At 34.7% G+C, this 16072-nt stretch overlaps 1 protein-coding gene across 3 annotated transcripts in view; it reads right to left on the bottom strand.

Moving 5' to 3' along the window:
- Positions 1–16072, bottom strand: part of LOC132701542 (RNA-binding protein Musashi homolog 2) — a 100676-nt gene that overhangs the window by 35178 nt on the left and 49426 nt on the right. Inside the window, exon 1 of one of the 3 annotated variants that reach the window (XM_060669565.1) lies at positions 11624–11892. The exons of the other annotated variants lie outside the window; for them this stretch is intronic. Coding sequence (XP_060525548.1) covers positions 11624–11721 — 98 coding nt within the window. The 5' untranslated portion in view covers positions 11722–11892. Of the gene's footprint in view, positions 1–11623; positions 11893–16072 lie in introns of those variants that run through there. 3 annotated transcript variants of the gene reach the window in all.

The following is a 16072-nucleotide window of genomic DNA, read 5'->3' as shown; positions in this document are numbered from 1 at the left end:
TTTTGAGTGTAATTTATTGCGAACGGGTCCCCATTAGATTTACTGAGTGCGGCGAATTGACGGAATAAATCTAGGAAACTAATAAAACTGTTCATAAAAGCCCGGGGTCTGAATTACAACTGATGTGAGGCCGCATAAATTAGGGCGATAATCGCGTTTATATCGCGCTTGTTTTCGACATTTCAGAAGTGGGATGATGGCTAATATAGAACGCATATAACAATTGTTTAACCGATTTCAAAATGGCTCGGGTGATGAAATGAATGAGCTCGGAGGTGTGAAAAATTATTTTTATCATACCTTAACGTAAACAACCCTTTCTAAGAACTAAAAAAATAATAAACCACTACCTGTTTTATGCGAAATAAAAATTATTCTTGAAAATTCGGCAGCACATCTTTGGAGCCAAATTGTTTTAATAAAAGTAGAAAGGAAATACAGTTTGTGCTATATTAAAAGGATTATTGGTAAAATAATAGTTTCTTTAGTACAGGGACTTTCGTAATTCCAACAAAGTGACATTCAAATTTACAGCGGGCATATCTAGAATGTTTTTCGTTGTTAGATGAATGTAAAGAAGCTTCGAATCTCATACCAAATTACTAAACGATCCTTCAAGTGCGTTAGTAAAGAATATTTCATAAACATAAAAATTTCTCCTAAAAATTGAAACAAGTATTTAGTTTTAAGCCCTTTAAGCTCAAAATATTTTTCCTGAACGAATAATGAAAAGGCTGTTTTGGATCTTTTGTCACCTAGTTTCAGCAGTAAGGGATAGTGCAATGAAAGATAACTTTAAAAGGATGTAAGTCTCAAAGTTTTTTTACTTTAAAATTCAATGTACACCGTGTACCAAATAAAACTTCCCACTATACGATCTGAAAACCCGTAGGCGATAGTTTCGTACAAAAGCTTCTTGGACTCTCCTGAAAATTTAAAATTCTATAATTTTGTTGTTACAGGGTGTCCCAAAAGTGTCCCCTCCGACATCAAATTTGTTATTTTAAATGGAACACCCTGTATATATCGACATTTTTGGAATCCTTTGAAAAAGTAAAGGTCACTTTCTTAAGAAATTCCTATTCGAATTTTGCATAGTTTAGGCAGAAATCGAGGTTATGTGTTTTTTTTTTTTTTCATATTTTGATTGCCCCATATAAAATTTGTGTTGTGGCGCTACTGATCCAGGTATTGCAACGAAAATTTAATCGCAGACTAAGGAGATGCACTACTCAATCAGTTTGACAGATGAGCCTCAGCTTATACAGGGTGTCTCAGATAGGTGGTGCCGTTTTGGCGAATTCAATTAACAAAATCTCAAGATTATAATATATTAAATCCTCAGGAGAGTTCAAGAAACTGTTGTGCGAAACTTTTTTTCGTATCTCCTATGGGTTTGCAGATCGTATAGTCCGTCGTTTTATTTGGCACACTGTGTACATAATTTGCGTATAGCGATTAATCAACCCTTAGCGGAAGTTTTTTGCTTGAATTGTAAATTTAAGATCCAAATTGAGATTGATTTCGACATTGTCACTAACAACTGATGACTAGATTCGAAAAAAATCGACTTCCTCAGACATGTGAGGCGCAAACAGAGGTCTTAGAATCCAACCCTGTATCGCTATTAGATTTTGTTTTTAAATTTAAATTGGGTGGAAAACTTACAGCTTACATACTAAACTTCAGATAAATGGCACTTCCACATTTTTTCTTTTGTTTCAATCACGTGTTCGACGATTTTTATCAGTCAAGTTGCCTTTTTCCTTCTTGCAACACCCCTCATTTTAGAAGTGATGTTATACGCTACAAACCCTTTTACTTGCGCCCACACCATTTCTATGGGGGGAAAAATTCATTTCCTCCAAACTTTTCCCTAATTTCTTCATAGCCTCTTTTTGTCCAAGATAAGTATTTCTTTTTATAAGTAAAAATAGCAGCCTTAATCCTCATTTATTACAGTTTTTTTTCTTCATGTCGGTTATTCGAAACAATTCAACTATATTTACAACTCCGCATAATTAGTTTTAGTGGGGAACAGCTTTGAAGGCATTGAGAATAGAAATCGTATCCGTGTTTCAGCAACCAATTCAAAAACACTAGTCATTTCCAGGAATTCTGCCAACAACTACCGAAAAGTAACTAGAATTCTAATTTTTAACAATGAAGCACAGGTAGATCAACTACCTGTCCGATTAACTGCCACTCTGAACAATGACCATAGGTATAATCTGTCCCAATCTTCATCGTGCTCTGCCCGTAATTATGGAAGTTACCTGCCGACGGCAATAGAAGTCGGGTCCGGTAGGTATCAAAGGACAGAACATTAGGGACGGACTCTCAAAGATTTTGGTAATAACACAATTTTTTTTGTTTATTGAGGTGGGTATAATCTTATTAAATTACACTAAGAAAATACAATTACATTAAGTATATACAATAAATTTATAGCTAGGAATATCTATGCATCATTGAGATTAATTATAATGGGATTTATGTTGTTTTGTGTAGAAATCAGCCTCAATTTTTATAATGCTGTACTGAATTTTTCGATCTCTCGATTGGTATGTTATTAATTACATTTGTTATCAAATTCATAATAGTGGAACTTAAAGTAGGAGTAACATTTTTTGGTCTGACCTTATATTTTACTTGGTTCCACAAAAGCTCTATGTTAAACATGCAATGATATGGAGGAGGAAGACGTAAAGCGGTAGGCCCAGCCTATTTTAATTGCAAACGAATTTAAAACTTCCAAAAGTTGCGATTTTTTTGAATTGAATTGAATTGAAAATAAATATCCTTTTCTAACAAATAATAATCCTAGATTTCAGTTTTTGAACTTAATGAGGCTGGTGCTTTGCGGCTGTGGTAACTTGCGTTATCAATGGCAATAACACTGTTATTGGAAGATCGTTTTGAAACCAATCTTAAAAAAGTTTGGCACTTGTATCCTCGTGGTAATCAAAGCTAGACTCCTTAATATTCTTTGCAGACAATAGCAAGCAGTTTGGGACAAATCCGTCTTCTGAGCCAGCGTGTATTATGGTGAAGCGTTCTGTTTTATTTGAAGTTGCTTTCGTCTGACAGTTTTGAGTTGAAACAACCAGTCCTTTGGGTACGGTGTCATGTGTATCGATCCATGTTTCATGAAGGTAAATTACGCATAAATCTTTTAATTTGTCTATTTTGCGGTACTTAAGTCCCATTTTACAAACAATTCTATGGAGGGTGAAACGGCTTATATTTATATTGGCCTCATCTTCTTCTAGCTTCGTTTCCAGTTTATCCAAGATAGGAACAACTTTGACAATAAAATTTCCTTCTTATTAGGCCCTGATCACAATCGACGTTATTGATTGATTAAAGTTTCATACACATTTAATAATTAAAAATAACTTTTTCGAAATCCAAAGTAAAAACGATTATTTAACACTGCCCCAAATGGTCAGCACTCAAGAAATATATTAGAAAGAAAGAAATATACCTGGCCCACCTCTGCCTCGCCACTCAAGTCAGATTTTTTTTATTAATGCAATAACAATAGGTACTAATATCGTTAAAGTTTTATTGGGGAGCCGAAACGATGAAGATTGTACACATGGTACAGCTAAGATCACCAAGATTTAGAGTTCAATAACTCTATCGTGTTAAGAAACAGGGCATAGTTGTATCAAACTCCCACATATTATTCAAATACCACTGGGAAAAAAACATAGGCCGGTGTTGCTAGAAGTTTTATAAAAAATAATACAATTTCTGACCTTAGTAAGTAAGCATTTCCCGACATACGTTAGCGTTAGACGTAAAATCGGAAAGAAAACCACAAATGCTATAATGTGCATTTGTCCAAGTAAGAGAGGTTTAGACGAAGACCTACGGATACAAGCGCTTTGATGCATTTAAATTTTTTCATAATTTTTATCTTGATAACTACTTAGGTAACTTTTACTTTTTGATTCTTGGGTAGGCTAGGTAGCTGGTTAATTTTTTGCATAATCCAAAATGTTTTAATTGACAACCATATCCTCAAAATAGTCGCAGCTGAAGTATTGGATAAAGATATTGATACATAATTTTAGCTGTGAGACCAATTGGGCACGCGTTTTTATTAACCTTTCATTTTCCGAGTAAAAGGTACCTAAATACAATTTCACTACGACCGCAATGATTTATTTAAAATAATTGAGAACCTTTAAACAAACACATTTATGATAGGATTTTGCTCTTTGATGAATGCAACGGAATCTTTTAAGCTGAGTCACTAATATTATCAAATAGGTGTATTTTAAAAACATTGTAATGTAAACAAATCATAATTATTCTCTATCGACTATACGACCATCTCGTAAAGTCACCCCTTAAAATATGCGTTCCCGCACACCCCGTAGCGTTCAACGAAATTGTATACAATCGGCCGAAAACGTTTAAGTACGCGGCGGCTCGGTCGCCGTTTTTTTTTTTTTTGCTTTATTTCGAACAAAAGCATCGCCGCTGCGCGGAAACGAGAGGGACCCTCGAAAAACGAAGACAAGGACGACGGATTCGGCATCGAACGACGACGAGACGGACCTTCGTTGGTGCCAGACGAAAGAGATTCAGGTAGCAAAATATCTCGAGAAGGTCCCGGCAAATTACGGCGCGGTGGAGGAATGTCAATTTGCGAGATAAATATGTCGAATTTCGGCAGAATAATTTTATATTTCTTAGGGTTTGACCGTGGATTATCCTAAATAACCGCCATGAGAATAATGATATTGAACCAAGTATGCCTTGGCATGGTATGTTATTGTATGACCAAAAATATAGTGCATTTATTGCTTTCACGTTTTAAGTATTTTACAGCATTTTAACCACAGCACCTAGCAGGACCGTGGTAAAACCCATCCCAACAGATGTTTTTTCTTCATTTAGTAGGTCTTGCCCGAGATAGACCGTAACAAATATTTGTAGAACGTTTTTTATTTGAAACGTAAATGGACCGTTTTAAATTTGATTAAGCATTGTTGTTGCGGGGTATTTTCAAAGGGTAAGGGTAAGTACCTGTACTCTATTTATCTTACAGGTAAGTTTGAAAATAATCATTATTGTCTTGTGTGTCTGTCAACTGTTCATTAGAGGGAGATCAGAGTATATCTTGTTTTTTACAACTTTATAAAGAATAAATAAAATAAAGAACTCAAAAACTATGAAAAGTCCTTGAGAATTCGTTGTTCTGGTGATGCGCCCGTGATCGGGACAACCAATGGGAGAAGGCGATCATAAAAACAAGTGAGATAGTAGGTGTCGATGTTGTCTTCCTGCTCCATGTTACGTTTATGTAGGGTGATTCACGTTGAGTCGTCTATCAAATGTTCTGGAGAACTAAACTAGTTCAAACTTGTTACCAGGTTATAAGGTGGTGCAGATCTGCCGGGAGCCAATGGCAATATTCGAATTTGAAATGAAACACCCATTATATTAGTATATTTTTGGATTGTCTATAAATTTCTTGATAATTTTCATGTTGAAAAGAGGCCATTTTCCAACTTTGACGGGCCACGAAATTTACACATTTCAAATTAGCGCAAAAAGGTTTACACATTCTGTCATCTTAATTTTTCATATAAAATATGAATATTTGATAATTCCTGTGAAAATTGTCAATTGTCAATTTTTTTATTGGTGTCATAACTTATAAAAACCAACCGTCAATATATTGAACAGTTGAAACTAGGTATATTAATTACTAATGTATTAAAATGTATCGTGTGTCGTTCCAATGTATCCATTGATTGCCGGTATATCCGGCAAACCTGAACTTTTAAAATAGTCCAATTCCAGTGTATCCATTGATTGCCGGTAGATCTGGCAAAACTCAACTTTTAAAATATTTGATGTCCGTGTACTAAATATAAACAAGTTCCCATGTTTAATTATCCAGAACTTTTTATAGGCCACTCAACGTGAATCACCCCGTATATGTATATAATCTAGGGGTAGTAAAATATGCAAAAAACTGACGAATTTCTTTAGAAAAATTATAGTCAGTGCCCGCTGAAGGTGAAGGTAAAGATAAAGATAAAGATAGCTTTATTTTCATAAGACTTGATTTACTAGTTTTGGATATTGTCAGTATAATATGAATGCAAAAATATAAAATATCTTAGTATAATTAATAATTAAATAATAATAATAAGTAATAATATTAGATAAATAACAAATATATAAACAATAACAAACAACGAATATGTATTAAAAGGTATCACAAGAAAGAAAATCCTTAATATTGTAATAGGCGAGGCTTAGCAGTTTGTCTTTAAGAGTGCATTTGAATTGTGTTTGACTAGTTATCTCCTTCAGTTCGATAGGCAATTTATTATAAATTTTTACAGTCACAACAAAGGGACCATTTGCTGTAAGAGACAGTCGATGTGTAGGTATTTTTATGTTAAGATTCGGTCTTAAACTGTACTGAATATCTGAGTTTCTTGAGAGCAAATAAAGATTAGAGTTACTTTTTACATACGTGGCACAATTCAGTATGTACATACTAGGAAGTGTCAATAAAGAGTGTTGTGGAAATAGGTCCCGACATGAAAAAATCCAGGGCTTAAACAGTAAAGACGCTCCGCACGTGGGGAACCTCCCCAACCAACCAAGGCGTAGTTCAGACAGGAATGGATATACGAAAAATAGTACATTTTCAACATGGGTTAAGAAACCTGATGGCGGAGCATCCATATGACAAAGCAGTAAACAGAAAGTTTTTTGAGAATCTGGTCCACCTATTCGAACCAGGAGAGTCTCGAGTCTACATACATAAATTCCGAGGAATTTTACAACACTTTTCTGTTGGATTGTACTTTCATTAAAGCGTACTAATAAACTCTTATTTAAATCCCGTGTTGAAAAGGCGATCATCTTAGTTTTACTTTCATTCAATATCAATTTGTTAATTTCGGCATAACGATTCATTTGCTCAATAGTTGTCTTGGTTGCAATGCTAAGTTGTTCAGAGGATGATGTAGAAAGGGAAAAGTAAGTATGGGAAAAAGATGAAAACACATCGTTTATAAACACTATAAACAATAAAGGACCGAGTAAACTTCCCTGAGGTACACCACAATTCACTGACCTAGAATCAGAGACGTGGTCAAAACCTAAGGTATCTAGCAATTTAACCAACTGCGTACGACCCAAAAATAGACCAACTTAAGGCGTTACCTCTACTAACAACAATATACGCAACGTTGGCCACAATTTGTGAGATAACATAAGCGTTTGAGGGGAACTATTGGTCGGATGCAAGAAAAAAGGGGTTACAATTACATTGCAGTTTATTCAAGAAATTTTACGGAAATGTAGCGGGAAAATGTAGGTCAGTGCAATTAATTCTTAACACTATGTAATTTCAGTGGATGCAAAATGATGCGGTACACATAAAGCCAATTTGACGGCGGATAAATATTACGAGAGTGGCCGAAATACTGCGCAATAATTTTGTTTGCGAATGGGTCGCAAATAGTTCAGCGTGCGCATAAACCTCGCATTCTTTCTTTCTTTCTTTAGCGCCCAATCGCAACTCGGCCCTCGCCGCTACTTTGGTCTGTGCTTTACAATCTTAAAGATAAATAATGTCTGATTACGCATATCAATGATTTGAAATATTTAGGTATAGTTTTAACTTTAACTTTACTTCTCCTGACAAAATTGACAAAAGGAAGGAAGATAATTGTCACCTTAATTTAACACGAAAATGTACTATACATTTTTTTGGAATGTCACCTTGTTCTCGAAAAATAGAGGGGTGAAAAAATAAAAGTTGATGCGTTTTGTAAATAATTTTTATAATTATTAATTAGTGGCAAACGATATTCCAAATTTGGTACACATAATAAGAAGATTCAGTACTTTATTTCTTCTATCTCAATAACTTATGAAAATAATGATTAATATCTTAATTAAAGAGACACGAGCAATTAAAACTATTGTCTTCTTTTTTAAATAATTTTTCTCCAATAAAATGTATACCACATTTTAGTCTTAAAATTAGGTGTAAATTCTCCTTTTTGCTTTTCTCAGAGAGATTATATAAAATTTTTGACGTCTTAAAATAACATGCCTCAACTTGTCGATTTACTATTGTAGGTATTTTCGGGGCCGAACTTTAATAAAATTTAATTTACCTGGACTTCGACTAATGTGTAAATATAAAAAAGTTCTTTTATATGCGCGGCTGTTAAAATCAATTTTCTCTTTTTCAATGACTTCATATATCGGGAATGCTGGCGATATTGCTGATTTTGATCACGATGATACGCATGTGTTATTGATACGATTTTTAATCATTGTGACAATATACACCATTTTAACCGTCAGTTTGGGTTTGGATCTGCCTGGGTATTCTCAAGGTCGTGCAGTTTGCGAAAAATCGATATTTATATACATGGTGTTACAATATCTGCCAAGATAACTTTACTCGTGGATATAAAATGTTAAATTAAAATCTAATTTTTGCTTTGCAGCATCAAAAATTGTAAATTGTTTTTTTTTCTTTATATAACTCGCGCCTTTTTGAACAGGCATCAAATTTTGAAAAAAAGCATTGGCCTACCAAATAATTACGTATATAATGTAGATTAAATATTTTCGTATTGCTTTAACTTTCGCTGGACCTTATTAGATTCTCGGAGTCCTATCTTCTCTTGCTATTTCAGCGAAAGTACTGAAAATTGGAATAAATATCTACCAAGTAAGATTAAATTTAGAATCCTATTTTCTTCATCTGAATTCAAAGTCTCAGGGTTATATGTATTAACCCACGTTTTTCAAAAATTGTTTCCTTATAACGTATGGACAATATATAACGGTGTTCCCAACAATCTGTTCATGACAACAACGAATTCCTTTAAAAAAATTATAATCCACGCGGACATTGGTTGATGCGTTGTACCTGGTGTGCATTCTTAAGCTCAGTCCCCTTGCCGAACCAAACCTTCTAACCAAACTCTCCGTTTTCTATAATATTATTTGTAGACACCTTGTCGATACTTGAAATTGGGAGTTTGTATATAATCACTGCATGCAGTTTTGTCCATAAAAATGAAAAAATTAACAATTTTATTTGTCACAATGACAACACGAGAGGAAATTTAAATATTTTATTTAATACTGCATATTGTGCAAACAGGGAAAACATTTTTTCTAATTCCGTCTGTAAAATACCTAATTACACACCGATCTAGTGTGCGGGAAGTGTCACTTTACCACGTCAGTCTCGTTTCCCACTTTGGACATTTCCTTAATTTTACCGATATATTTCCCACGCTTTGAAATTTGACGTTTATCAATACTGACGGCCATGTCAGTGAATGTATTCGTGTTGTTTTGCGAAAATGCACCCAAAAACTAACGGTCGTAGAAAAAGTATAGTATGCAACACGTTCGGTAAACTTTTTAAGTCGCTCGTTTATTAAACGCTCGCTCCGCTGCGCTCCCCTCGTGTCAAATAAACTGGTGAGTCAAATGCCGCTTACCGCACTTGTTGCATAATATACTATTGTTTCATATATCCGAATTGCATATATAATACTTAATACAAATACAAACAACGAATTAAAAAAATTGTTTAACAGTTATTTCGGATTGACCAAGCAAGCCTTTGCGTGTTTGTTTTAACTTCGGTTAAGTTAAACCCTTATCAGTGAATTAATAACAATTTTTAAGTTATCTAGTTCTCTAGTATTTGGGTTCCTTACTGTTTCTTTTTGGTGTAATATTTATGATACGGTATTTTTTTTTCAATATTTTGATTCTGCCCTGATTCAATTGAATTTAAAACTGCTTGTTCAATTTCTCGAGTTCTTACTTTTTAAATGTTTATGTGGTCTCTGTTTCTGTTATCCTTCTACGTACATTTGAAAATGTCAAAAAACATTATGTAAATTAAATTATATTTAGTTTTTTTTTAATTTTCGGGGCTAAACTTTTATCAAATTTAATTGGTCTTCAATTGTTATGTAAACATTATTGGATATATAAATAAATTGACAGTATGAAGTTAATGTTTTCGTTTGAAGCGTTGCTTTTGTCAGACATCTTTTTGTGATCGGACTATCGCCTACGACTGCGTTTACTTTAATTGGGTATTGTCCAAAATTACTTAATTAAACCGAAACACCCGGTACAGGGTGGGCCCTTTATTAGGGGCCTGTACCTTTTCTCAGGAACTAATATTTTGGAAAAAAACCGTTTATACAAGTTTTACGGTTTGAACTAAATTTTAAAATTATTTTATTTTATATTTATTTATTTATTATATATTTATTTTTTATATATACAGGGCGTCCGATAAGTGCTGGACCGATATTAGTTTTAAAAATTTAAACGGAACACCCTATATATTTTGATATTTCTAGAATACTTGCCAAAAATACTTCTTCGAATTTTGCGTAGTTTAGACGGTAATTGAGATTATATATTTTTTTATGTTCACGGCTGGAAGTAATGAACACATTTTTAAAAGACTTCCTTCTAACATTCTTATCTTAATTGTTACAGTTACTGTTGTTTGTTGCTTTTACCTGTTACTGTTACTTGTTTTAAATTTTTAAACTTCTCCCATTATTATAAATATTATTTTACATTGTTGACGATATAAAATGACGTTTTCATTTCCTAAACCTATAAACCCCTGTATTACTTTACCTATAAAAAAGACACATCATTCGGCGCAAAAATTCTTAAAATTAAATAAAAAATAAGAACGATATGCTTTTTTCAACTTCTATAAAATAATTAGGCGTCAGTATTTCGAAGACCATTAGATTTAGGTATAGGACATATGCATATACCAAATTATTGGTATTTTGGCCCGATTTTTCGAAAAAATATCGAAAACAAGAGCGTCTCATTAAAAAAATGATCACTGCAAGTTGAAATTCTAAAAAAATTTCGTTTAAGACACCCTCTATAATTTTAAATCATCTAGTCATCACAGATCGTTCGAAGGTCTTCTAAAAATATATTAACAATTTAAAAGTAGTCATCACTGGAAGCCGTGGAAGACCATATTTACTAATGTTGCATAAAAAATATATAATCTCACTTTCTATCTAAACTACACAAAATTCGAATAAGTAGTTTCTATACAAGTTACCTCTATTTTTGGCAAGGATTCAAAAAATAGCAAAATATATAGGGTGTTGCGTTTAGAATCTTAAAAGTAATGTCGGTTCAGCATTTATCGGACATCCTGTATACAGAAAAATAAATAATTTTAAAATTTAATTTAAACCATAAAATTATTGTATAATTTTTTTTTCTAAAATCAGCAGTTCCCCGAGAAAAGGTACAGGTCCCTAAGAAAGTGCCCACCCCGTACGACAATGGAACCACGACGCCCCCACCCACCCAAATGGTTCGCATCCGTCCATCGCTCAGAACAAAGGAACCGTATCCGGGCGTGCAGGTAAGAAGTACCGGTCGGATGGCGACCGAGGGGGCAAAAACAATCTTCTGCTACGTGAACCGGAGTAAAGAAAAATAACGAATACATCGGATAACATGCACCACCAAAAAACCAAAACAAAAAGACTTATTTTTAATTCTCCGATGAGAGAAGAAGGTACCGATGACTCACCTGATGGGGGGTGCAATGATCGGAGGCGGGACCGCGTACGGGGAGAATAGTTTGGCGGCCGCCGCCGCCGCCGCCGCCGACGGATTTTCGAACAGCATTACTTCGCAGACGATGGCGAAAAACGAAAAATAAGGAAAACAAAACCGACGCGTCTAATAGTAGTGTCGGGCCACTAGCGACATTCGCCAACCCTCTTTAACCCTCGCGATGAGACTGAATGGTGCGCGCTGCCAGAACCGGCAGGCAGGCAGCTGCACACACGGACGACCGTTTGCGTGTAGTCGGTCGTTGCTTGAACCGGGCGTGTGTACGGGAGGCGAGGAGGCGAGCGGCGCCCCTTTCTATAGAGCCGGCCGGCTGTTTTGTCCTGAACCACGCCGCGCACCACATGCTGCCGACGACCGGCGATGTCGGAGAGCCCTCGTGAGGAAGAGGGGGGGGGGGGACCGTAGTCAATTGCGCACCCGGTATAATAGGTCAGGGTTAACGGGCGCGTTCGTTCCGACGAACTAAACCGGATTAGTTCGGAACTTTACCGAGTCTGCGCGATCTTACTAAAGGCGCAGAATACTACAACCCCACAGCGGCGCAACAATGCGTCGGCACCTTTGATCTCCAAGAACCCAATTTCTCAAAGTGGGAAATGACATCTGCTTAGGATTATTACACCCCACAACGATGAAAAAGTATTCGTCGTTGTTTTTATGGAATAAATAACACTGGTCTGCAACGAAATCCTCGCTCAAAAAATTATGTCACAAATATGGAAGATTTTAATACTCTGAAGATATTTTCTATATATATATATATATATATATATATATATATATATATATATATATATATATTAACATCATAAACAGGAATAAGCGCTTGCGCGGTGACTTTACAACAGTTAGTTGAAAACTTGTCTTTTAATTGTTTATGTTCTGTATAAAATATTGCAAAAAGTTGCAAAATTAGATTTTTCCATTTACCACAAACTTTCATGCGGGGACACAGTCATACAGCTCAAATCACCCTTATACACAAAAAATGGCTGCATTTCATTCTCTTATACACTGACTTCTTAATACGCCACTCTCAACAGAAAGTTACAACAAAGAACTAAATATCATTAAACAAATTGCACTGAACAACGGCTACAATCCGTCCATTATAGATAAAATTGTAATTAAAAAACAAATCCAGACCACAGTAAACTCTATTTATCCGAAACCTAATAGAGAACACGAACAATTTAAAACAATTACATACATAGGAAAATCCAGTGAAAAAGTTTCAAAACATTTGTCAAAATGTGCTTTAAAAATAGCTTTCAGAACTAACAACACAATAGGAGAATTTTTAAAAAACAATAAAACGAAATGTCCAAAATCTCAAAAATCAGGTCTCTACAGGTTGAATGCGGATCTTGTCCTAAAATGTATATTTGACAACCAGGTAGATCCTTCAAGAAACGCATTAACGAACATAAAAGAGCGTTTAAAAACAATAGTCTAGATTTTAATTATGCTACACAGTTAAATACAGAAAAACACATTTTTGACGACAATTTTGATATTTTATATACAGCCACAAAAAGTAGAAAATTAAATTTATTGGAAGCCATGGAGATTAACAAAATGAGACATTCAAATGTATTGCTTAACGATCAATTAGATTTAAATATCTCTCCTTTATTGAACTTAAATTCTCAAAAAATAATTAACGTTTTATTGCTATTTTTTGGTATATATAGTAACAGGTAGTTTGTAAATATTACATTTGACACGGTGTTGTCGAAACAATTGTCATGTAAAAATATATAATTTCGTGAAAATCTTAACTTTTAGTTCTTATTTATTTTGTTAAAATTGGGACTCATGAAAAACTTTGTGGAAGCTATAAACAAGGATGGTGCAGGCTTTCAATATATCAAAACAAAATTTCCTCGAATCAGTGACGCAATTTTTGTAGGTCCGCAAATACGTGAGCTTATGACAGATGGAGCTTTTAATTCGAAGTTAATTTCTTTATTTTCTTAATTTTCTTGGGAATACCAAAGCTGACAACCACCGACAAATCGTTAGAGAGCTTCTTTCTGCTCATAAAGATTTAGGATGCAATATGTCACTTGAGATTCATTTTTTGGACTGCCATGTAGATTTCCTTCCTGAATATCGATGTGCCGCAATCAGATGCGCATGGTGAGAGGTTTCATCAGGATATTATGAAAATTGAAAGATGCTACAATCGGAAATGGTCAGCAGCAATGTTTGCTGATTTCTGTTGGTCGATTCGTCGAGAAACTCCGATGGAAACGATGAAAAGAAAAAAAACTACAAAGTAACTTGTACTTTATCACCGCAATGAGATAAATTTACTGACATTTTTATAACTTGTAAGAGTAAAATTAGCATCTTCAACATTAAAACTTAGACCGTAATATTTTTTTAAATTTTTTATAGTTGCGTCATGGATTTTCCGATTAACTGCCGACATAACGCCGAACTTGGCTAACGAAGAAAGCATGAACACACACACAATGCCAATGTTATCGCAATTTATCGCGCCAAGCATTTTTTTTTGCTGTGCTATACTGATTTTTGGAATTTCATGAACGTAGATTGAGGAGGTATGCCGGTCGCAATTTTATTACCTTCGTATGTGATTGCGTCCGACCACAGACTAAACAAATTCACGCGGGAACATCGATAAGACGAAACTTAAAAATACGGAGAAACGATTTCAACATAACCCGATTAGTTTTTGTTTATTTATTTTTTTCATGTGCAGATGTAGACATTTTTCCTGGTCCTTTTAAAATTAAGAGAACCACATATCCCCAGTATCAAGGGCGTGCGGGAAAACGTTGGCTAATAACGGAAAACTTTTCTATTATCTGATTCCTCAGAATATGGTAGAAATGTAGTTGCAGAGAGTCCATTGGAACCAGTTAAAAGAAATGCGTCTAAGAGGGAAAAGTTTGGGAACCACTGCTTGTTAGGAACCGGGAGCGTACAAAACATTCACTTCTTTTTATACTCAAAGTTAAAGACCGAAATTCTGTTTTTTATTTCTAAAATTATTTACTACGGTTCTTCGTTTACTATGATCCTGTTGGCTTCTTCGGAGATGAAGTGAAACTATTAAAAGGATTTGCGAAAAGTCAGGAAGTTCGATTTATCAAAAACTGATGGAAGAGGAATCCAGAAGTGTTTTAGATAATACTAAATAATAATAAATAAAAATAAAGATATATTGGAATTGTGATAAATACATTGTACTGGATTGTACTGGAAATGTTCAGAATTTGACAGATATTTCACAAGTCACATATCACCATAGCACCGTAAAGTAAACCAAAGCAAAGAGAGGGCTAGGTCTGTCTTGGATGTCACGCACAAAAAATAAGAGTCATCTGTAGAGGCGCCAAGCAATACTTTACTGTTCTTTAAAGAAAATACCTTTTTTTAAATGACAAATTATAAAGTTCCAGTTCATGCATCGAGGCTCGAAATGGTACGGATTCCTTATAACTATGTTACAAACTATTTCTTGTACAGTAAGTCTATCCTAAGTTCATTTTGGGTAGCAAATTTTGTAATCACTTTATCATTAAAATTTTCTATTTCGGTGATAAACTTTTTTTCAATCGATAGCATGGAAAGAGCCGTTAAACGATCTTCGGTCATTGTATTTTTGAGAAAAGTTTTAATTCGATTTAATGTCGAAAAACTAGGTTCGGGTTCTGCCGCTGTCATGGGAGTTGTTATCACAATTTCTAATAATTTTCTGATCGCCTTAAACGTATCTCCTAGATTATTTTTTACTAAAAATTTTAGGAGAGGTGTGGCGCCACTCAATGTTCTGCAATCATTTCTTGAATAAATAACGGACAGTTCAGTTCGTAATCGTTCTTTATCAAGAGTGGGATAATTGGAACATGCTGAGGTGAGTTTATCCTCAGGAAATTTACTGCAATACTTTCCAAAGTATTCCGAATAGAAAAGTGATGCAACTACGAGATGCTCTTTAAAATAAAAACGATCTTTTGCACAATTTAGAATCATATCGCACACCTCTAAAGCCGAAATCCTGCGATCAGATCTGCTGTTAGACGGACATTTGCGTTTTTCTGCTGGTGGTTCATCATTTACTATATACCGTTCTTCACCTATGATGTTATCAATATTGTTTCGAACTTGAGTTATGCGGCGTTCAAAATTATCGATGGCGTCCTCTACCAGAGCGGGGTCAATTTTTCTTTCCCGCAATTGATTGGACAGGTTGTCTACGTGAGGCATCACATGATGGAAAAAAGTCAGCCAAAAACTAAATATCGGATCATTTAATGTACGGCGAATAGAGGCGGCGGCACTACAGACCGTGGTGGTGGAGAATTGCTGCTCTATTTCGTGCATACACTCAATGAGAAAGGTCTTATTTTCGTACACGACATTAATG

This window comes from Cylas formicarius, unplaced genomic scaffold (assembly GCF_029955315.1).
Source record: "Cylas formicarius isolate icCylForm1 unplaced genomic scaffold, icCylForm1.1 PGA_scaffold_4__25_contigs__length_36172078, whole genome shotgun sequence".
NCBI classification, from domain to species: Eukaryota; Metazoa; Arthropoda; class Insecta; order Coleoptera; family Brentidae; genus Cylas; species Cylas formicarius.
The sequence above is the reverse complement of the archived record's forward strand: the minus strand, read 5'-3'. Positions and strand labels throughout refer to the sequence as shown.